The sequence below is a fragment of the Hyposmocoma kahamanoa genome, unplaced genomic scaffold (assembly GCF_003589595.1).
Source record: "Hyposmocoma kahamanoa isolate Upper Pololo Valley unplaced genomic scaffold, ASM358959v1 114, whole genome shotgun sequence".
NCBI lineage: Eukaryota > Metazoa > Arthropoda > Insecta > Lepidoptera > Cosmopterigidae > Hyposmocoma > Hyposmocoma kahamanoa.
Genome location: NW_020653383.1, coordinates 4,936,546 through 4,959,319, shown reverse-complemented (window position 1 = coordinate 4,959,319; position 22,774 = coordinate 4,936,546). Strand labels below are relative to the sequence as shown.

The following is a 22,774-nucleotide window of genomic DNA, read 5'->3' as shown; positions in this document are numbered from 1 at the left end:
GTGTGTGTGTGTGTGTGTGTGTGTGTGTGTGTGTGTGTGTGTGTGTGCGCGCGTGTGTGTGTGCGTGTGTCCTTTAAAAAAATAAAAAATTACCAATTACTCTTGGACTGTACAATGGTGGCATTACTGTTGCCTATTGTCTGCTTTTGTGACTATAAATCAAGTTATTATTATTATTATTTATTATTATTACTTATTGTTGAAAATTCACTTACGAATTCTAGTATACTGAATAAAAATAAAATAAATAAAAAATTGTGTTGTATAACATAGCGGAATCAAACAAACGACTATAATACGCGGATGGGGGTGTCACCACACTTATTGGAGCGGAATCACATAATAAGAGCTAAACAGACGTTTTCTCAAACAAGCTCGGTAATGTTAAATTTTTATTGAATTGATATTTTTTGATAATTATTTATTTATTTGATGATAATTATTTCTTGTGAAATTACTCCACTAGTTTGTTATAACTATTAATACAAAGATCGAACACTCAGAAAAAATTCCTTCGATCCGGCCGGATTCGAACCGACGTCTTACCGACGACGTTTACCGTGCCAGACACTATACCAAATAAGCCACGGAACAAGCTCGGAAATGTTTGCATTGCTTTAAAAAAAGAATCCACAAAGTTTATTAATTAATTATGGCGCATGCTAATCTTTACCAGCCTAGGCTGGCAAAATAAATATGAAAATCCGTTAACATCCGCTACTCTATACTTTTAAACAGATCTACGGATAAAAGGTTAAAGCTAGCAAGCTTCTTTTACATCTAGTAAACAGACTAAATAAAAACTGTCATACAGCGAACTGCTCACTAGCATGAGTGTCCGTAATTGCGAGAACTAAAAAAATATTGTCTATGGTTTTACTTATGTTGCGTTCAACTGTGGTGCACGAATGTACCTTTTTGCATTTTTTATGTTTTCTTCGCGAAAATTAGCTCTAGTGAGAAGACCGAAAATGCAATAATAGACTGTAATGCAACGGAAGTGTCATAACGGAAACGACGTCAAAAGTAAACTTAGCTGAAACTACAAAGAACTCAACAAAATAATTCCAAACAGGGCTTGTTTTTGATTTCATTATTTGCACAACAATGCAAAAAAATTACACTACACAAAGCTACTAAAAAAGTTTCGATAAAAATGTTGCGGAAGCAGAAACAGAGGTTTGTAGCATCACTAATGGACTATACTCTGCCTAATTTTCAACAAAAAGCAATATTTCCATGCAAAACTAGTTTTACTTTTTCTATTATATATTTTCCTTCATTCTTTGGTCTTTTATTATTTCCCCGCATTGTTTAAGAAAAGCACTATATGTACCTCGCAGGAACCGGGATTGTCTGACTCGTATAATACAAGGTGTCGCGTCTCGCTGCGTTCAGCCTATGTAAAATTTTTATACAAGCGAATAGTAAGTAGTGAATATAAATTTTAACAATTTGTATATTTATTGTATAGTCCATTTGTTGAGGTACTTAACTTAATGTAAATAATCTTGATATATATTTTTATTAGAACATATACTTTACAAATCAATAGATATAAAAATAGGCATGCAATTTCATATGAAGCTAAGTATTTGTATTTTATATTTGAGGTAAGTAAAAATAATTTTATACATGTATATTGCATTAAATAGACATCATAACATCGTTTACATTTAGTTAAATACATAAACAAATGGACTATAGTTATGCCTGCTTTAATTATTCAAATTCAACAATAATTTGCCTTCAGGTCTTTTCTCAAAATTTTACCAGTAGCGCTTTTAGGAATATTATCCAGGAAAACAATATCATCGACTCTCTTAAAAGCAGCCACTCTTTCTTTAACAAACTGACTTATCTCTTCAGCTTTAACTTCTTTGCCTTTTTTAAGGACAACGAAGGCTTTTGGAGCTTCCCCATTGACCGGGTGTGGTACTCCGACGACTGCTGCGTCTGTGATCGAAGGATGTTCTCGTAGCACTGCTTCTAGTTCTGCTGGTGGCACTTGGAAACCTTTCACCTGGAATTCCAAAGAAATCCTATTATTAATGTATAGGTTCTAAATACCAGAGCGGTATAATAACAACTTTCTTTACGATCCCGACTGATCTTATCCTTATTTAGTTTTGCCTGTACAATTACAGGCACTATAAATAGAAAATAAGAACTAATAAATACATGGAAATATTCATTAAAATCATAAATTGTTTTCACAAATAATACTCAATGTTGGCAAATTATTAACATGTAAGAAAATATCGAGTTCTTTTCGCGATTGTTACACATAGGAAATGAAACTATTTTTCCGGATTTAAATCGCGTATATTTGTTTTTTCAAACAAACCGACGTTTTGGGCCCGTTACAGGTGTAACATCCCCTTACAGAATGCAGGTTACAAATAATTTCTTCATATGGAACACGACGAGGAGCCACTGCGTAATTCAAACCCTTTTGCAAAACTGAAAAAGCAGACTGATCTAACGTTTTGTTCGATAAGTTTATTACAGATTGAATGAAACTTTGAGGATTGTCTACTTAAAAACAACATGAGAAAGGAAGATTTGGAGGCAATACGCCAAGACATTTCGTCAATATTGCGTTCAAATAAACAGCCCAGACCGAATCTTACTCGAGATGAATATAACGTGCTGAAGACCTTCCGCGAAGATCCTGAATTAGTCATCCTCCGTGCAGATAAAGGTAACGCGACTGTGGTCATGAATACGTCAGATTATAACAGCAAAATAACTGACTTACTATCGGATGAAAGCACGTATAAAAAGGTGAAGAAAGACCCTACCACCAAGATATTAAAAACAACAACTAACTTAATATCTAAGCACTCCGATACGCTGAAACTTGATGTAAGTGAATTTGTGCCCTGCTGCGTAAAACCCCCTAAACTGTATGGGTGACCAAAAATACATAAGGCTGACACCTCACTCCGTCCCATAGTTAGCCAGATTGACACACCAACCTACAAACTGGCTCAACACATGGCAAAGGTACTGTCACCATTGAGAGGGAACACTTCTACACATGTGAAGGATTCATACCATTTCATCAGTGGAATCAAAGGTCTACGGTTAACTGATGATGACACCATGGTCAGTTTTGATGTTCAGTCGCTTGAAATTGTACGTAGAAAGCTGAGGGAACATAATATGTCCATTGAATATCCAGAATTATTAGAACACTGCCTAACATCAGGCTATATATTGTGGAATAATGAATTCTACCTACAAATTGACGGTATAGCAATGGGCTCCCGTTGTTGATATTTTCATAGAAGACTTCGAGGAGCGAGTTTTACCCATGGCCCCAGCTAGGCCGAAGATTTTCAAACGGTACGTTGATGATACTTTCACAATATTACCTAAAGATAGCATACCTTCTTTCTTGAACCATCTTAATTCTTTTAGTATTAAGATCATTGACTTACAAATAAATGGACGTCGGGTCCGCGCTAAAAAGTGTCCGCAATTGTAAGGCGCTAAAATCGTATACAGAGCGCGACACTCCGCTTTAGTCTTCATTTGTTCTACGGACAGCGCGATACTGCGATGACATAGCAATTTAAATTTCGAATAGGTTGACTTGGGACATTTTTTTCGTGGTTTTTGTATTAGACCCGTCGTCCATATATTTGTAAGTCAATGATTAAGATCCAATTTACTATGGAACAAGAGAATTGTGGTACTTTAGCTTTCTTAGATGTTTTAATTAAAAGAAATCCTAATAACACCTTAGGCCATACTGTATTTCGAAAGAAAACCCATACAGATAGGTATCTCAATGGTAATTCCTATCACCATCCTAGCCAGTTAGCTACCGTGGGCAAATCTTTGTTTCAGAGGACATGGGGTCTGCGACAGTAATCATCTGGCAGGAGAACTTCAACATATAAAGCAAGTCCTACATGCGAATAAGTTCAAGATTCCACGCCAATGCCACAGGCCCCGTGTGAAACCACCAACAGTCGAGCGAAGACCTGCCATCTTACCTTACGTGAGAGGTGTTACAGACAAGATCGGAAGAGTCCTCAGGCGCGCATCTATCAAGCCCTTGAGGAAGATTTCTCAGTTCCTGAGACCCGTGAAATGTAACATCCCCTTACAGGATGCAGGAGTTTACAAGCTTGACTGTGAGTGCGGTCTCTCTTATATTGGACAAACAAAGCGATGTATTTGTACCCGCGTCAAAGAACATATAGCTGATGTCAAACACCGTCGCGTAAACAAGTCTGCAGTCTGCGAGCATGTCATGGATAAACCTACACATTCAATGAAGTTTGACAAACCCCAGGTCCTTGCAAAAGAAGTCCGTTATCTACCCAGGATGCTGCGAGAGGCTATGGATTTTAAAAAAACATCCTAATTTCAACAGGGAAGATGGTTTCTCCGTACCACCAGTTTGGGATCCAGTATTTCCTCTAATGAAAAATCCCAAACTAATATAATATGTTTTAGTTTATTCTAATTTCTATTAATAATTAATAATAAATTGAACTTAATAAAAATTCATTCAATAAAATAATTTGTAAAATTTAATATAGCGTAAATTGGAATGTTTTCTTTGTAAAATTAAAATATAATATTTAATTAATAACTATTGTAACTATAGTGAAAAAATTGGGTGGTTTGCATCAATATTAGACATAACTGGTTGAAGACTATACCACCTCAGTCAACCATGACCATGGGACCTGTAAAGGGCCCGAAACGTCGGTTTGTTTGAAAAAACAAATATACGCGATTTAAATCCGGAAAAATAGTTTCATTTCCTATGTAAGAAAATTTTACAAAAGTTAAAAAAACTTTTTAATACAGGCTATTTATTTAATTTATTTTGTTGTTTTAAAATACATTAAATGTTTTTTATAGTGCTCAGCCATTTGTAATATTGTATGGCATTACTTTGTAATCTATTTCAATAAGTATAGCATTTTCTATTGGAAGAACCCCCAACCTTCTTCTTGGTCACCCATTGTTCATTTTAAACATATTCTAGCATAAACTCTTTACCAAAATCACATATTTTTTTACAAACCAGATACTTAACAGAAACTACAGAAATCGATGGTAGAAAAGGAATTTTAGAAATAAATGTAAAATTTTAAAAATATAAATAGGTATTAAAATACGCTGTGTAAGCTATGAAAATTATTGTAAAACTTCACATCTCAGTCCAACGTAATAACTTTCCGTTTATATCGATAGTATTAGAAACAAATAGCGCAATCGATATAAATGAAACGTGTAATAATAGAGATTGTAATTAATTTCACATTTGTTGTACCTAATTGTTTTACATTGACGAGCTGCAATTTACCAAACCTACTCTAATTTCTAGTGATAACAAACCAATTTACTTCGATGGGGCCATAACATTTAAAAGTAGGAGTAACAAACCTATCAACTAGATGGCTCTTATTACACAGATTTTTACGATTATGATTTTATTTTGTTTTATTTATTCGTTTATTTTGTTTAGGATTGGCGCCATCACTCAATGGCACCAATCGCATTTTTGTCAAAATTTCAGAAAATAATTTTAATGTCGTTGAAAGACCAAGTACAAAGACACGACCCAAGCACATAGAGAAATTCGTGAGGTCCGTTGGTTCGTTCCGTGGCTTAGTTAGTATAGCGTCTGACACGGTATGCAAGAAGACCTCGGTTCGAATCCGACCAGATCGAAGGAATTTTTTCTGAGTGTTTTTTCTGAGTGTTCGATCTTTGTATTAATAATTATAACAAACTAGTGGAGTAATTTCACAAAAAATAATTGAATATCAATTCAATAAAAATTTAAATAATTTTAATGGTTAATATTTGATTTATATTAGGTACAAGGAAAAAACTGACTACTTGCATTACATATTTTATTAACGAGGAATTCGTTGATATCCCCGGACATTTACATAATATAATTATACCACCTCCAGGCTATCGGTTAGCGCCATCTAGACAGAAGACGGAATTTTGACATTTTTGAAACGGCAGGGTTACCTATCAGTAGTTCGAAATGACATTTGCCAGAAATAACGTTTGGTCGAAATTTCATAAACTCGAAAGTAATATTAAGAGGAATATGTTTTTTTCTTTTAAACCCGACGTAACCTAACCTAATCGAACCTAATCGTGTCTTTTCGATAAACAATTAACATATCCATTTCGTTACAATTCCGTTTTCGGTGTAACGAAAATTCGAACAAACGTTATTTCGGACAAAAAAGTTTTGATTTTGTAATTGGTTACCAAGCGGCAGATATTCAAACCATATTTGTATTGCAAAAACGAGCGATTCGTTCTGTCTACCGTTTAGGCTCTCGGGTTTCTCTGAGAAAAGTTTAAAGATACTGGTATCATGACTGTGGCATCACAGTACATTTACTCAAATATTTTATATGCCCGTAAACATATACATAATTTTAATAAGAATAAAGATATCCATAATATTAACCTTAGAGCTAGGTCGAAACTCATGGTACCACGATTTCGTTTAACCAAGGTAAACTACTCTTTTATGGGGAACTGTATACGTTTTTACAATAAGATTCCGGAGAATATCATTTCTTAAGTTTAAAAACTACATTAAAAATATTTTGATTGAAAAGTCATATTACCAAATTGAAGACTACGTGTTAGATAAAGAAATAGAAAGACGACATGGCTCCAGAATTCACACAAATTTGATTCCAAGTGTATTTCATAGCATTCAAGTTTATTTGAAAAGAGCAATCCCTAGAGTTTCTTGTTTGTTCTTCTCAGGGAAGTCAGCGTAGTGAACGAGCAGTAGCTTAAATGTGACATTTTCAATAAATGATTCTTTGTTACGGTCTGTAGTATGGATTATATTAGCTGTCCTCTTCAGTTATTAGTCGTTCATGATATAAATAACCGACAAGATCAAAGAATATAACTCATTGCTGAACTAAACTAGTTTGACACGATGTAAAGTGCTAATACATAAACGTGTTGTTGATGAAAAGTTTGACAAATTCACACACGAATACAAACGCAAAACTTTTATTATTTTTACCTTAATAAGTTCTTTGAGACGGTCTGTGACAGTGACAACACCATCCTCGTCAACAATTGCGAGATCTCCTGTCCGTAACCATTCCTTATCAAAAGACTCGGCGTTGGCTTGCGGATTCTCCCGGTATCCTTTCATCACTTGGGGACCTCGGATTAGTAGTTCACCAGACTGGAAAGAGACACCATATAATGAACAGTGCCTCTACCACGAGTCTACTGTAACAGTTAAGTTAAGTTAACTAATATAAAACTGTTGGCGTTGGTATATATCAAATTATATATTAGTAAGTGTAACAATTATGAGACTAGTCCTCTCTTCTACTATTTGCTGTGCCCTGTTCAGGGTCCATAATTTGATCTCAATATATGTAAAACATTTGTAATGTACATTATGGAATGCAAATAAATAAATTAAAAAAACAATCCCTGTAATCTCATGGTAGAGGCACAGGTGGAAAGTCGTGTTAAATTATCAGACTACGTTCTTTGAAAAGCCTGATAGCAAAATAGGACATATTTGTGATTTTGGTGCCGGAGACTAAAATTCTCGTAGACAACAAATTTATTTAAATTCTTTTCAAGAATATTTCAGCTTGCGACACAAATATTTTCTTTTCTCCATTGTCTTTTTGACATTTAGTCACTTTAGAGCTTCTTGTGAAAGGGTTCGTCCAAGGAAATACTGTCACCTTGCCTATTTCTGCCGCCAAGCAGGTACGTGAGCATAACTGCGTTTCGGTTTCGAAGGGTAAGGGTGCTGGTGAAATTACAGGCATATGGGTCTTGTCAAATTATGTCTCAGAGTGACGGGCGCAGTGAGTGGCAGTGCCCCTCAGATCTTTGCGATTTAAAGGTCTGAGTGGCACTGCAACAGTTGTGGACAGGCGTGTCGTTTACCATCAGGCGCATGACTTATTCGTCCTGTCACTTGGTATCATAAAATTTAAAAAAACATTCTCCATAAATTGTACGTATTGATATCCGCCAAACTTTAACTGCATTGTTGTTTATGTTTGAGTCTTTAGACGAACTTTGATTAGCTAACCTGATTTGGTCCCAAATTATTTGAATCACCATCAATGATCCTGATTTCACTACCGGGCACTACATGGCCGACTGTTGCGTATCTCTTCGATCCCCTTTGAGGCAGACAAATGACTGGCGACGTCTCTGTCAGACCGTAGCCTTGCCTGAAATCTATGTCACGCTAGAAGACAGAAATAATCATATTGTTATTACGTGTGCATATTGAATAGCAAATCAGGAAACAACAAATAATCAGAAAACAACAATTCCGACAACCCTAAACAAAAAATTTGTTAAAACTTACGACATGAAAAAATTCAATGGCAAAACGTTAGTGTAGGTCTCTTTAAAAACAGAACACTTCTTTCGGTCTTGTGCTTTTATCATCCAACTATTCTCCGCCAGTTTGGTTGCCTGCCTACGTTTTTGTACCCTTCTCTTGGTATCCACTCAAACACCCACTAACCGATCTCACAAGGAAAGACACACGGTAGCTCTCCCGCAAGTCATTATTAATTAACGTAGAGTTAACATTATTAATAAGTATTGTACTTGTTTTTTTTTCTAAGGCTCAACTCACACTGGCGCAGAGTCGAAGCGTCGCGATGAGTCGTGTTTTTCGCCTATAGTATATGCATCTCTATTTTCCCATTATTAAGGTACAAATTTGTGTTATGCAAATATGGAAACGGGCGTCGACGCGCGTCGCACCGCGTCACTTGAGCGCAGTGAGGCGTCACACGCCTACCACACTATGATCCGGGCGCACTAATGCGAGAGTCGCCGAGCGTTGTAGTTGAAAAACCGTCCGGGACGCGACGCTTCGACTCTGCGCCAGTGTGAGTTGAGCTTAAGTGTTCGATCTTTGTATTAATAATTATAACTAGTGGAGTAATTTCACAAAAAATAATTGAATATCATGGTGGTGAATATCCTAACATTCAATAAAAATTTAAGTACTGTACTTGTAATTATAAATAAATGTAATACTTGTCTTTATTGATTTTTTTCAGTATTTTAAGGTGTATGAATAAAAACTCAAAAAGTAGGTTAAGAATGAGCTTATTGAAAACATTAATGTTACTGAATAATTTACCGAAAACTTTTGTGTAAATTAAAATACACACCACAACACAATGAAATATTGAAAGTTCCGAAAAATCTTGCTGACATAATACTACTCAACCAACCTATAATTTACAGTTAACTTATTTCTAGACATTTTTTGAACTAAATTACCTATTACACATTAAAAAGCGACTTTTATACATTTTATATACAGAGGGCCATGGAAAAAACATTGCTCGGAGTTACCCTGCAAGGCCGAAAAAGCAACACTTGGATCCGAAATAGGACCAAAGTTAAAGATGTCATCACTGTCGTGGCGAAGAAAAGGTGGGCATGGGCGGGGCACATTGCGAGAATGGACGAGAGGCACTGAACAAGGGGAGTGCTTGAGTAGAGACTCAGAGAGCGCGGCAAACCACCGCAGCGCTGGAAGGACGACATCCAACGACACGTGTGAGTCGGGCGCAATATAGCCAAGAATGAATGAAAAGGGAAGAAGCCTACATCCAAGATTGGATAATACATGGTTCACATGGTGATGATGATAATATATTTCATAAATTTTGGTGCTTGTTAAACCATTTCGATCATACAGAAATACTACCATGAGTGACAACAATATTACATATATATGACAACATGGGAACTCGAGTAAGGAAGACGAGCTCGAACAGTCCGCTGCAATTTCATTCGTTTTTCGTTTTCCTCTATTATTTCCCATTTTTAAGTATTTATTTATTATCAAATAGATAAAAGGTACATAATAACATGTACAACAACTTGTTATCACCTTTCCTATCTAATGTTCCTGTTATAACCAAATGACTTCTACCTTAGATTATGACCAAACACATGTCCATGAAAAGGCGTGATACATTGTAAAGTTACGAGGAGACGCATGAGGTATGTACCTGAAGCTGGGCATGGATTCACGCGTCTTTGACGATTTATATGACCTCTATGTGATATGCAAATGTAATACCAATGTGTTCCTTCATGTTAATATTATAAGTAAACCAAACCCCACGTAGTAATCAAATCCAGAATATTTTAATAAGTGAAAAAGCGTTCTCCTATCAAGACTGTCACAGTTTTTTAACCGAGCTATTTATTTATATGCTAAACAGTGGTTTCCAATTGTATACTCACGAAACTTAGGCAACTAATTCTACAATGCAAGAAAAGTGGTAACCAAGTGAGAATATAAGTACAATTGGTCTTCATTAACGATATTCGATTTTAAAATTACCTGGGCTTTATTTAAAAATTGTTTAATGTCGCTGTCACTAAAAGAAGCTGCTCCGCCTATAACCATCTCTATGTTCTGGAAGGTTTTCATCGTCGCTGCTGGATGTGTCGTCATTAGAAGAGCTGGAAATTTTTCATTCATTCTTTAAATAAACTTTTCAAAATATGCGTTACGTACATGTTACGTACAAATTTATTCTATTCTATTTCCTTAATGGCGGCCGCTATGCTTGGGCAAGCTAATTCGTCATCATAATATGTCACATATGATATGTCACATCTTTTTTTTAACGAACTTCAATGATATTTTAATTTTACTATTGTTTACATTTTAGTGTTACATTTTATTAGTGTTTATTTTCTAAAAAATGAGTGCGCATTTCACCTCCATCTCACCTGATGGAAAGTGACGAAAGCACGCACACCTAAATAATGCCTATTCACTCTCGCCTTAAAAAGGTCCAAGTTATGGCGTTCGGGGAACAAGTCCGCAGGCAGAGAATTCCACTCCCTAACGGCTCACCATATAAATGTGGAAGCGAAACGCTTCGTGTGAATCCTGAGAATATTCACAACGTAGGGGTGGATCCCCAGCCCAAGTCTTGGCCCCCGATGACGGAAAAGGGAAGACAGAATCAAATTATGCAATTCTATCGCACACTCTCCGTGATATTATACCGATGAGCACGCAACTCTACGGCGTCATCTCTCAGTTTCTCATCATTTCTATACAAATAAAACAGTAAATATCTATCTATCTATAAGAGTTAATAATTTCACAACTTAGACTTTTTTACTTTGACTGAAGGTAAGTAGGTAAGTTTGAACCTAAATTTGAAAAAAATTTAGTAATGCATACAAACACTATTTAAAACTCACAGATTGGCGGAGCAACAAACAAGAGGTTTGTTTTAAACTTCTCTAAAGCTCTGAAGAATGGTTCAGGCTGGAATTTATCAAGGGTGACCAGCTTGATGCCCTGCGAGAGTTTGTGGAACATCACCACTGTGCCGCCATAGACGTGGAAGAACGGCAACACAGCCATCACTGCGTCTTGATGGGTTGCTGGAAACATGGAAAACTATTAATATAATTATATAATTTAAAAAACAAAAGTAAGTAAAACAGTAAAAATGTTGGATTTTGGACAGTAGTGAATCAATACGTATATTTTTCGCAAATTGCAAGCGCACGTTGTTGTACAATTTTTTTGCCTTTTTTGAATGACGACACGCATTCTGAGTTGACAACTGTAGGGCTAGCACGATAGGGCGCGACAAGCACGAGAGTGATGTAAAGCGCGACATACTACTATTCTCGCATAGATATATAGCGCTTTATGTCGCCCTCGCGCAAGTCGCGCATCACCGTGCTAGCCCTACTAGTGCCGTTTAAGTGGCAATATACATATATATTTATTAAACTCTTTATTTATTTTTAAATCATTGTAAGCGTAGTTTTAGGTACAGTCAACGGCAAATCAAGATATACACTTGTGTTCGAATATCGAATCCTGAGTAACTGTTTCGTACGGATGTCGGACGAAAGACGAGAGTAGAGGTCAGTCAATGTGTACTATATATGCGGACGTCATTACTTGAAAAGTTTTATTTAAATGAAATAATATATTTTTTATTCTATATGTATATATTTCTAAGATCGTCTATATGAATATAATAAGCATTCCGCAAAGTACGCTAAGCATCTATCAGAATACTATGTATTGCAATAAAAATTAAATAAAAATTCAATACCCGAGTGCCTAAGAAGTGAGACAAATTACAGAACAGTCACTAAACAAGTAAAAGTAGTTATTACTAATTGATAAATGCTATTATAACTTAAATGAATTTTATATTGACAAACTTACGTAGTTATTAAATTAAGTTATTGTTATTTTATGTATTTGAGTATTTGACGAAGACTGATGACGGATAATTGACATGTTATTCAATGTATTTGGTAATGTATAAAATAATGTAAACCTAAAGGTAGCGACTAAGTGCCATACCCCTACGGGGTGTCATAGCAATAAGTACTTGCCCAATGGAACTTGTATTGTTATGATCTGCATTTTAAATAAATTAATTAATATGTTTTTTTAGACATTTATTGCAACTCCAAAACACAAAATAAAAAATACAATGAAACAAAAACAACATAAAAGACAAAACTGACAAAAAGCAAAAAACAAAATATAGCGATTACAAATTTTGTGTGCTGTTGTGGCGTACGCAAAAGGACTTCATTCAACAAAAAGCCACAGCCATAATTGACTGTGGCATGTGGGTTTCAATGAACCCTGGAATCCCATATTATAACCATAATATATTCATAACTTTGTACACTTTAAAAGTAGTCCGATTCCTTATTGGACGAGGAAGGCACGAGACCGGTGAGGTAGTAATGGCGTACAAAGGAAGACACGTATCTCAGCATTAGATGCGTAGCGGTTGAAAAGAGACTGCACTTCTAAGGCTCCTGAAGGTTTTTTTGTAATCATAGCACAATTAACGTTGTTTCAATTGTGTAACGTGCAAACTAGATACAAGCCAAAAAACAGGTGGCGCGTCTTCCCAAGAATTCTCGCGCAGTCTCGGGAATTCCCGCTATTACCGTATCGTATTTACTTTGTATGTTACACAATTTCTATAAAGTTCATAATGCTATGTACAATTTCGTTACGAAAATTCGCTTCCGCCACAATAAAAATTGAACCTAAGTCCTTACACCGAATCGTCTTAGATAGAATAATAATTTATTTTGATTTATTAAATTAAGTAATTTTATTTTACACTCCAAAAACCTAAATAAATTATTTTGAGAATTGCAACTCCCTACCTATACAGAGTATTCGCACATATGTGGGGCGCACTATAAGTATCCGGAATGAATAAGAAAAAAATACTGTAAATAGTCAGAAATGAATTTATTTTCAAAATGTTCTCCGTTAGCGTCAATGTACTTTTTCATACGAATAAACCAATTTTGAAAACATTTATGCCACTCCCCCGTGACAATCTCTGAAACATAATTTTGATACTCTTCGACGGCCTCTTCAGGTGATGAAAATCGTTGACCGCGTAACTGGTTCTTAATTTTTGGAAATAAGTAAAAGCCACAAGGTGCCAGGTCGGGACTGTACGCGGGATGGCTCATAAGGTCAACGTTGTTCACCTTCAAAAATTCATTTGTCTGTCTGGCCGTGTGAGAACTGGCATTATCGTGGTACAAGATGATACAGCGTTTACGGCTATTTTTACTGAGTTTGTCAATAACTTCCGGCAAACAAATGGTCGTGTACCAATTACTATTCACGGTACAACGATTCTCCAAACCAACAGTAGCCACGTGTCTAATTTTATTAAAATAAGAAGCAATCGTCCGCTTAGAGGCACTTTGCACGCTCGCCGCTTTGGTTGGTTTCGGCTCATCTCTAAAGTCCCATACGCTCGATTACTGCTTTGTTTTGGGATCGTAACTATAAATCGTCACCTGATACTATGTCCTACACCAAATTTGACGCCCCTTCGTTGAATCTGGTAAGCATGACATTGCAGCAGGTGAAGCGATCCGTTTTTTGAGCCTCAGTCAAATTATGTGGAATCCACCGAGAGTACAGCTTTTCCACACCCAAATGTTTGTGTGGTATTGATTGTATTTGACTCATGCCTATGCCTAAAGATGCCCAAATCTCATGGTATGTCACATACCTGTCCATTTTGATCATACGGCGCACAGCATCGATGTTTTTATTATTCACAGAAAACCAGCTATATAGTCGTCTTGCATGGTGCTTCATCGCCAAAAGCAGTTTGTAGCCGAGCGAAGAAAATCATACTACGAAAATTTTCACGAGTTAAATCCATGGTGATGTAAACAACCAATTTGTAAAATGACGCCACAATGTAAAAACAAGTGACAATCAGATGAAATAAACTGTATTCTACAGCCAAAGAGTTCCATTTTTAAATGTTATAATTACTTTTTAAATATTGTTTATGTAAGTGGACAGTTCCGGAAACTTATACTGGCCCTATGGATAATGTTAGCCAGATAATATAATGGAGATAAATTTTATCTCCATTATCATATTGTACGGGACGGCCGCTTGTAATAAATTAAAATAGATTTAAGTACTTATCATTTATAACCTATTGCGTTTTATTTACTTCCTAGCTGCGTAATTAAAAATATTTATGGTTCGGTCTTTTACTTCGCAAATAGATAGATTAAGTAAAATATACAAATAGGTAGTAACTAGAAATGGAAAAAAGGCAAGCTTATCTTAGGAAAAGATTTCCTCAATAGAATATATAGAATAGATGTAAAAATGTTAAATAAAACCGCGGCTCTCGTTAACGTATTAATTAACGTTAACTCATAGCTTCATATGCGGCAGTGTTCCCCCCGCGCCTCCCCGCACTTCGACCCCGCAAACGGCTGCGAAAAGGACAAAAGACGCGCGGGACACGGCCACCGCGTTCACTCCAGCGCCGAGCCCGCCCGCAACAGCAACAAAGAAAAACAGAAGACTCCAGTTCGCATTCAGTCTAGCGCCAGCCCGCAACAGCAACTATAGAAAAGACTTCAACAGTACCGTACGAAGCTGCAATACGGCTGTAACCAGCATTTTTATTTCGACCCTCGCCGTCCCGGAGCTCACATGCACATATTAAGATATTATAGACCTTTGGGGATTACCTACATACATGTTATACCTACATATATAAATATCATCATGCCTGTTGGCCTTTTTAAGGACATCCCCAATCTGATGGAGATCAACTTTATAGGTCAAAATTCTCGGCAGACTGATAGCACCATCAAACTTTATCCGCATCTTTTTCATCTCCCAACATGTATCGCTCCTAAAAAAGAGCAAGATATGTTGGCCCAGAGTTGCCGACTGAAGGCCAATACCAACGTATAGACTGCCTATTTGCCTTGCCTTACATCGCTCGCCTAGCTGGCCGAGTGATAGCGAGCCCAAACGTGTATAGAGCTCATTTGGTGTGGCTTGTCTCAACTAGCAGTCGCTCGTGACCACTCATCTCACTTCGGAGTGGTGTCGGTTTTTCTGCACAAATCAAAGACTCGACTGCATTCGGCCAATAGTCTTTACAAAAAAAAATAAGATAGGTAAATTAATAACTACAAAACTATAGTGAAAAATAGGCATTTTGCATATTACACATTGCTGGTGGATGACTTTACCATCTCAGTGAACCGTGACTATGGGACCTGTAAAGGGCCCGAAACGTTGGTTTGTTTGAAAAAACAAATATCCGCGTTTTAAATCCGAAAAATAGATTCATTTCCAAAATTGTAAAATGTTAATGTAAGTTGTACGTTTCACTTCTACGTCGTGCATATAGTTTCAATCCACAATAAAAACTGACGGCGCACAACATGTGCAGCTGAACAAAACTCGTGTACATTGGTCGTTTGTATTGCTCTTCTTCAAACTTGTCGAGAATAGATTCCCAAAAATTTTGGCTCACGGCCCACTTAAGCAAAATAAAAAATTTCAACGCCCTACACCAGAAAAAATTATTGAAAACACGTATTTTTATATGAACTTAACTCAAAAAATCACAAGGAAAAAAAATTATATGTATATTATGTAGTAATAATAACAATAACGCACACACTCAACATGGCCCCGCACTAGGGAAACCCTTTGTCGCGGGCTGCCATGGACACACACATAGACAACCACAAATCATACCCAAAGTCACGAGATAAATAAATGAAGGCCATAGAAATATTTCTCCCGGCCCGGGTCGATACCCCGGGTCGATAACTTGGGACCTCCGCGTGGCAGTCCGGCATGGTAACCGTTTGGCCACGGAGGCACTTTATAATTGGTTGGTAACTGTATAATTCAAAACAAATGTGGTTTTTGTACGCAAACATCCAATTACCGGGTCATATTTCGGGCTATGATCTTTTGTATATTAATTGTACAAAAGCGAGCTTATCCCATAAAGGGGGTTTCTTCCAACTTAACTTTGTAACTATTAAGGTCTTATTCACTGACGGCACGGAAGTGATTGTCTCGGTGGGCTAAAATAAAAAAAATTGACTATACACAGCGGTAGCGATATCCGCGTAGGTTTGAACAGTAGGAATACTGCATAGCCATTCGGATTTCGCTACCCACAGCAGTAGCGTCGGAGTCCGGCATGGTAATCGTTCGGCTACAAAGGCAGTAGTGTAGTTTAATATATAATAATTCAGGTTTTTTTCAAATGCGGTAGCACTCCCTGGACAACATCAACGCCATCCAATTGCTTTCGAGGCCCCTACCGCCCCTCTAGGACTCTTCAGCGCCCACTGGGCGGTAGGGACGACTTTGGGAAACTAGGGTCTAGACAGTATAACTAGCCGTGTATCAATTTGCCTACGCTCTCGTTGGTTTAGACTCGACGAACATGTATTAAGTTTGTCTAAGATGTTATCAGCCTCGCAGTACTTTATGTTATTCTCTAACTTACCAGTAGTTTCATTGTTGCTTGCAATGTTGAGTTCAGAAATTTGTTCACAGTTGGCAACTATATTCCTATTTGTCAATTCCACCCCTTTTGGCAATCCGGTTGTACCACTGGAATATGGCAGGAGGCAAATATCTTTTGCACTTCTTCTGACTTCTTTCAAACAATCCTTATCTATATGGGAATCTTCGCTTAATTCACTGAAAAGTATTGTACCAGCTGGTGCTGCGTCCCCATTGGTTCGAACAACGATAACATTTAAGTCCAATTTCGCTTGTTTCAGCGCTTCCTTGACGACTTTGGTCAGTTCTGGCAGTGTTACTACTAGTTTAGAGTTGGACATTTGAAGTTGGCGTTGAACTTCGTCTGGAAAAGAATATGATCTGTAATTTCTCCTGTTTATTAAAAGCAAAGTTGCGTCCTTATTATTTCGTACTTATACATCATACTAAACATATATAAACATATATATACATATATATGTTGGTTGGAGGTGAATTAGGTTCTGGTATGTTAGCATAAATAACAAGTAAATATAATATATAATTATAATCAATAATGTTCAATTAAATTTCATTCTTAGTTTATCCTATTCTATATATAAGTAGTGAGTATAATGCTTTTTATACCTATTTTGCTATATGGTCAGCGCGTGTATCATTTGATTCATAATTTAAGATTTTTACTCAATTTCTGTGTTGTTTTATAGTAGTTGTATAATTTCGGTGAGTGAGGTGCCTTCTGAAATATATATTTAATTATAAATTGCATACTGCGGTGTCTGCAGCAACTAATTTATTTAAATTTCTACGTCAAAATTTTTTTATCACCAGGTAAAGCCTGAAAACCAGCATCTTGCTGAGGCTGTAACCTTTTCTTCATTACAGACCTTTTAAGTTATTATTTTAAGTGTTTATGTATTGTTTCCTGTGTTGAAGAATAAAGTCCCTTTTATTTTATTTTTTTTATTTATAAATAGTATAATTTAACGTATTCATAATTAAGTTAGTAGGTTTACTGTTTCTCAATATGTAGTAAATATACCGAACTTTTTCCTTGTAATAAATACAACACCTGCATTTGTATGTAGTACAAAATTACATTATATTGTTATATTCGTCGTCAAAAAACATAATCACTTTAATTTATATATTCACATATAAATGATTGGAACTTGAAGTTTTCTGTAATATGCACGTCGATTAATTATTGACGATTTTTTACCGACTTCAAAAAAGGGGAGTTTCTCAATTCGTCTGATTGTTTTTTTTTTTTGTATGTATGATACGCGATAACTTTGAATATAAATTCGTGAACAGATTGTAATGATTATTTTTTGTCAGAAAGAGGGTAACTCAGTAATGGTCCCATTTAAATTTGAAGAAAATATTCCACCTCTAAGGGTGGCAGACTAGGGGATGAAACCGGTTTCGCGCCTTTCCGGTAACCGATTTCAATAAAACTTCAATAAAAATTCCAAGAACCTTTGGGGTCGGTTTTTTTAGTACTCTGCACTATAGCTGGCAGGCCTGATTGCACTTACGTAAACCACTGTAGTATAGTACACTTAAACAAAAGGTGCCACTATTATACCATATTATAGGTATCGTGAATGTTGTTAATTGTAATTTAATTTTGATTATTTGAATTAATTATTAATACAAAGATCGAACACTCAAAAAAAATACTTCGATCCAGCCGGATTCGAACCGACGTCTTCTAGCTTACCGTGCTAGACGCTATACCAACTAAGCCACGGAACGAACCAGCGGACCTCACGAATTTTTCTATGTCCTTGCGTCGTGTCTTTGTATTTGGTTTTTTCAACGACTTTTTAGTCGTAGCGCCATCTATGAAAGATTTATCACCCAGTTAGTACCTTTACAGTTACCAGTCCTAACGAGAGATGTCGCTATTCGCTGTATTTTAAATTTTTATTGAATTGATATTCAATTATTTTTTGTGAAATTACTCCACTACTTTGTTCTAATGATTAATACAAAGATCAATCACTCAGAAAAAATTCCTTCGATCCGGCCGGATTCGAACCGACGTCTTCTAGTTTACCGTGCCAGACGCTATACCAACTAAGCCACGGAACGAACCAGCGGACCTCACGAATTTTTCTATGTCCTTGCGTCGTGTCTTCGTATTTGGTTTTTTCAACAACTTTTTAGTCGTAGCACCATCTATTCTCTATTTATTATATATTATCTATTTGAATTAATTTTATATATTTGGACATTATTTAAATTTTCATTAATGTAACTTCAAATATAATGAATATAATATAATTAGTAGTGTTATGTAATTCTATGTATTAATATAATTATGTACTATGTTGCCAAATATTGAGTTTTTGAATTTAAATTATTACTGATTAGGTACAGAACCCAAAAGTATAAGTTGCAATCAGTAATGTATAACAAACACGTACAAAATAATCATAAACAACTTACGGGCTGTGTAAGCAGGGTTAATAGTAGATACAACTCCACCGGCCTCCAAAATTCCTAAAGTGATCAATGGGTAGTCAGGAGTGTTAGGTAATATGACACTGACAATGTCGCCATCTCTTATTTTAAACTTCTTGCGAAGATTGGCTGCGAAGTTGCTGCTCAGTCTGAAACCTTGTTCGTACGTGTAGCCGCGACCTGTTGTTGCACACACCTGAAATTTAACCATTGTAAGCACTTGATTTAACAAGTTTTCACTTTTTGTTTTCTTAAAACGTTTCACTATCCGTAAACAACAGCTTGTAATCCAATGAAAATTTGACTCTATGTGACTTTGAAAACAACGTTCTTGGCACATTTATAATGTGGAAAGACAGTGCATTGTGTTCCACACGTTGCGTCTGCGTCAAATTATTATTACTAATTGAAATTCAGTTTCTAAGAAAAACAATATACCCAGTGACGGATTTGCAGTCTTGACCGCTCTAGGTCCCAGGCCATGTTGTCAGTACCAGCCACCCCTTTCTCAGCACTTATCACATACTGGTAGACTACATAATGAATTTACGTTGCAGACTTTTAGGTAGACCTTTTTAAGACCTAAAATTTTCTAGAATATTGATTTGATTTATCTCTGTTACACATATCTATATTTTATACACAAAGTGTACGAAAGTGATTTAGGAAGATTATTGTTATATGATGCAGTGCCGCCCGCCATAATGTGCGTGAGTCTTTAGAATATTTAGGTACTTTGAATTATTTTTTGTTATCAGAAGTAAATTTTTTGTCACGATGGACCACCCCTAAAACCTGACAAATCCGCCACTGAATGTACCATTTTAACGGAGCCACACTAACTTCAAATATTTCAAATATAACTAACTTTATCATCTAATATATTTATTAATAGAAATATCGAATACAAAGAAATTATTTCGATATGATAGGACTTGAACCTGCATTTGTGCCATACCAGGGTGACTGCTCTACCAACTGAGCTACAGATCAAGTAAGCAGACCTTACCAATTTTTCTATGCGTGTTACAGGTGGTTTGCTTTTGACTTTAACGGATTTCATCGACTTCGTAATTCATTATTAGACTCGACTGGCGATCGGGCAATGAGTTAAACCCGCCCGGGTCTTAACCGGGTTTTTACCTAAAGGTTTTAGCCCATTTCTTGCCAAAATTGTGAGCAAAATATCTGTTTTTTAGACGAAAAAGAGGCAACTCCACACTATAGCCACCTTGCAATCCTGTAGGTTCTCACCTGCTAAGGATGCACATTACGATTTCATTAAATTTTTCTGAAGATCGATTCAAGTGCATACGATTGACAACACCGATTTATTTCAACACGATTTTCAAGCGAATCGATTCACTAGACAGGCAAATCGAATCATCTAGATCAAAAAGCAATAATATATATTTTGTAATAATATCAATTTTTTATTTAATATTCATTTTCAACAAAACTCTATTCTCAACAAATATTTAGTTTTAAATAGTTTTTGCCCACGATTTTGAGAGTTAATGGGTTTTTAACCGATTTAAACCGCTTGACAAAGCGCCAGATCACAACTCTGACTCTGGTCCTGTCAGATCGAAGGATTTCTTTGTAAGTGTTCGATCTTTTTATTAATATAATTATATCAAACTTGTGGGGCAATTTCACAAAAAATAATTAAATATCAATTCACTGCAAATTTAATTAAAGGTAATAGCGACATCTCCAGTCAGGGCTGGTAGCTGTAAAGTTATCTAACTGGGTGACGAAATACTTTCATAGATGACGCTACGGTTAAAATTCGTTGAAAACCAAATACAAAGACCCTACAATAAGCACATAAAAAATGAGTGAGCTCCGACGGTCCGTTCCGTTCCGTTACCGTGGCTTAGTTGGCATAGCGACTGACACGGTTTGCTAGAAGACGTCGGTTCTAATTCGGACCGAAGGAATTTTTTCTACGTGTTCGATCTTTGTCTTTATTAATAATTAGAATATCAAAGTACTAAAACATCATAATATTCATTACCATTGACTTACAAATAAATGGACGACGGGCCTAATACAAAAACCACGAAAAAAATGTCCCAAGTCAACCTATTCGAAATTTAAATTGCAATGTCATCGCAGTATCGCGCTGTCAGTCGAACAAATGAAGACTAAAGCGGAGTTTGGCGCTCTGTATACGATTTTAGCGCCTTACAAGTGCGGACACTTTTTAGCGCGGACCCGACGTCCATATAATTGTAAGTCAATGTTCATTACAATCAATGTTATCATCTATTTTTAATTATATAAAAAGTTCATAATAATTTGTATTGAGTACCTAGAGCATGAAGCTTTTGATTAACTGTAATTTTAAATTTGGAACACGTTTGTTCTTAGTATTACCACAGTCTAACCAATTATTCTTTACACTGTGGTATTATTATGTATTAACTAATATCTTTTTTTTTAAGATGTTATAATTAAGTGGCTACATTAGTATTTTAATTGGAATTCGTGTATGATATTGTTGGTAGTGCATAATTATGTTTAAATTAGTAATAAGATCGCGAATTACTAGCTTTGTAGGGCTCTTTAAAGTCCCTAATAAAATAAATAAATAAATTTCTACTTACTGCAGCAGTCCTTTCGGGCCATTTCTCCAAATTCTGCCACACATAGTCAAAGAGTGTGCAATTTGGTATTTCAAGATTCTTATACGGAGACGTGATAATATTATCTTGTGTCCAACAACTACTTTTTCTCACTTGAATACTCGAACATTTTATACTCTTATGCAATAATTTTAAGGTTCTTTGTATAGTCATTACGTTTTTTGAAGCCATTGTTCGAGAAGATTCCGTAAGTAATTTGTTGCTTCCTATTACAATGAAGATGTATAAACTGTGAACAAAGTGATAAGATTGTTTTAAATTGCTGAAAGATAAAGTAAAGAAGTAAAAAATAGCAAAATTTACTGGCTTGTTTTTATAGTAATTTACATTGCTTGCGCAAATGCCGTACAGTGTTATTTTGTTTACATTTATTTCTTAGTGTATCTAAAATATTCTACTTTATAACCGTACGCAGTGTTAGGTAATTTTCCAAAAAATTTGAGACTGATTACAAAAATGTAATTCGAAGACTCATATACCGGCCCCCGACCGGGCGCCCCAACCGGCCCCATAACCGGGGCTCCCAACCAGGCCCCCCAACAGGGCCCCCAAACGGGGCCCCAACCGGGGCACCCAACCGCCCCATAACCGGGGACCCGAGCCGGGGCTCCCAACCGGGCCCCCCAACTGGGCCTCCAACCGGGGCCCCCAACCGGGCCCCCCAACAGGGCCCCCAACCGGGGCCCCAACCGGGGCCATAACCGGGGACCACAACCGGGGCCCCCAACCGGGCCCACCAACTGGGCCCCCAACCGGGGCCCCC

The 22,774-nt window shown here is 36.4% G+C and overlaps 1 protein-coding gene across 1 annotated transcript; it reads right to left on the bottom strand.

Annotated features, from left to right (window-relative positions):
• Positions 1-589: 589 nt before the first annotated feature.
• On the bottom strand, positions 590-22,195 carry LOC113239662 (4-coumarate--CoA ligase 1-like). Its single transcript, XM_026476739.1, has 8 exons — positions 21,973-22,195; positions 19,346-19,556; positions 16,890-17,252; positions 11,269-11,454; positions 10,391-10,512; positions 8,093-8,254; positions 7,049-7,216; positions 590-2,023 (listed from the first exon to the last, which is right to left on the bottom strand). The coding sequence occupies exons 1-8, from the start codon at positions 22,180-22,182 to the stop codon at positions 1,733-1,735; spliced, it is 1,713 nt and encodes a 570-aa protein (XP_026332524.1). The 5' UTR covers positions 22,183-22,195; the 3' UTR covers positions 590-1,732.
• Positions 22,196-22,774: the final 579 nt, after the last annotated feature.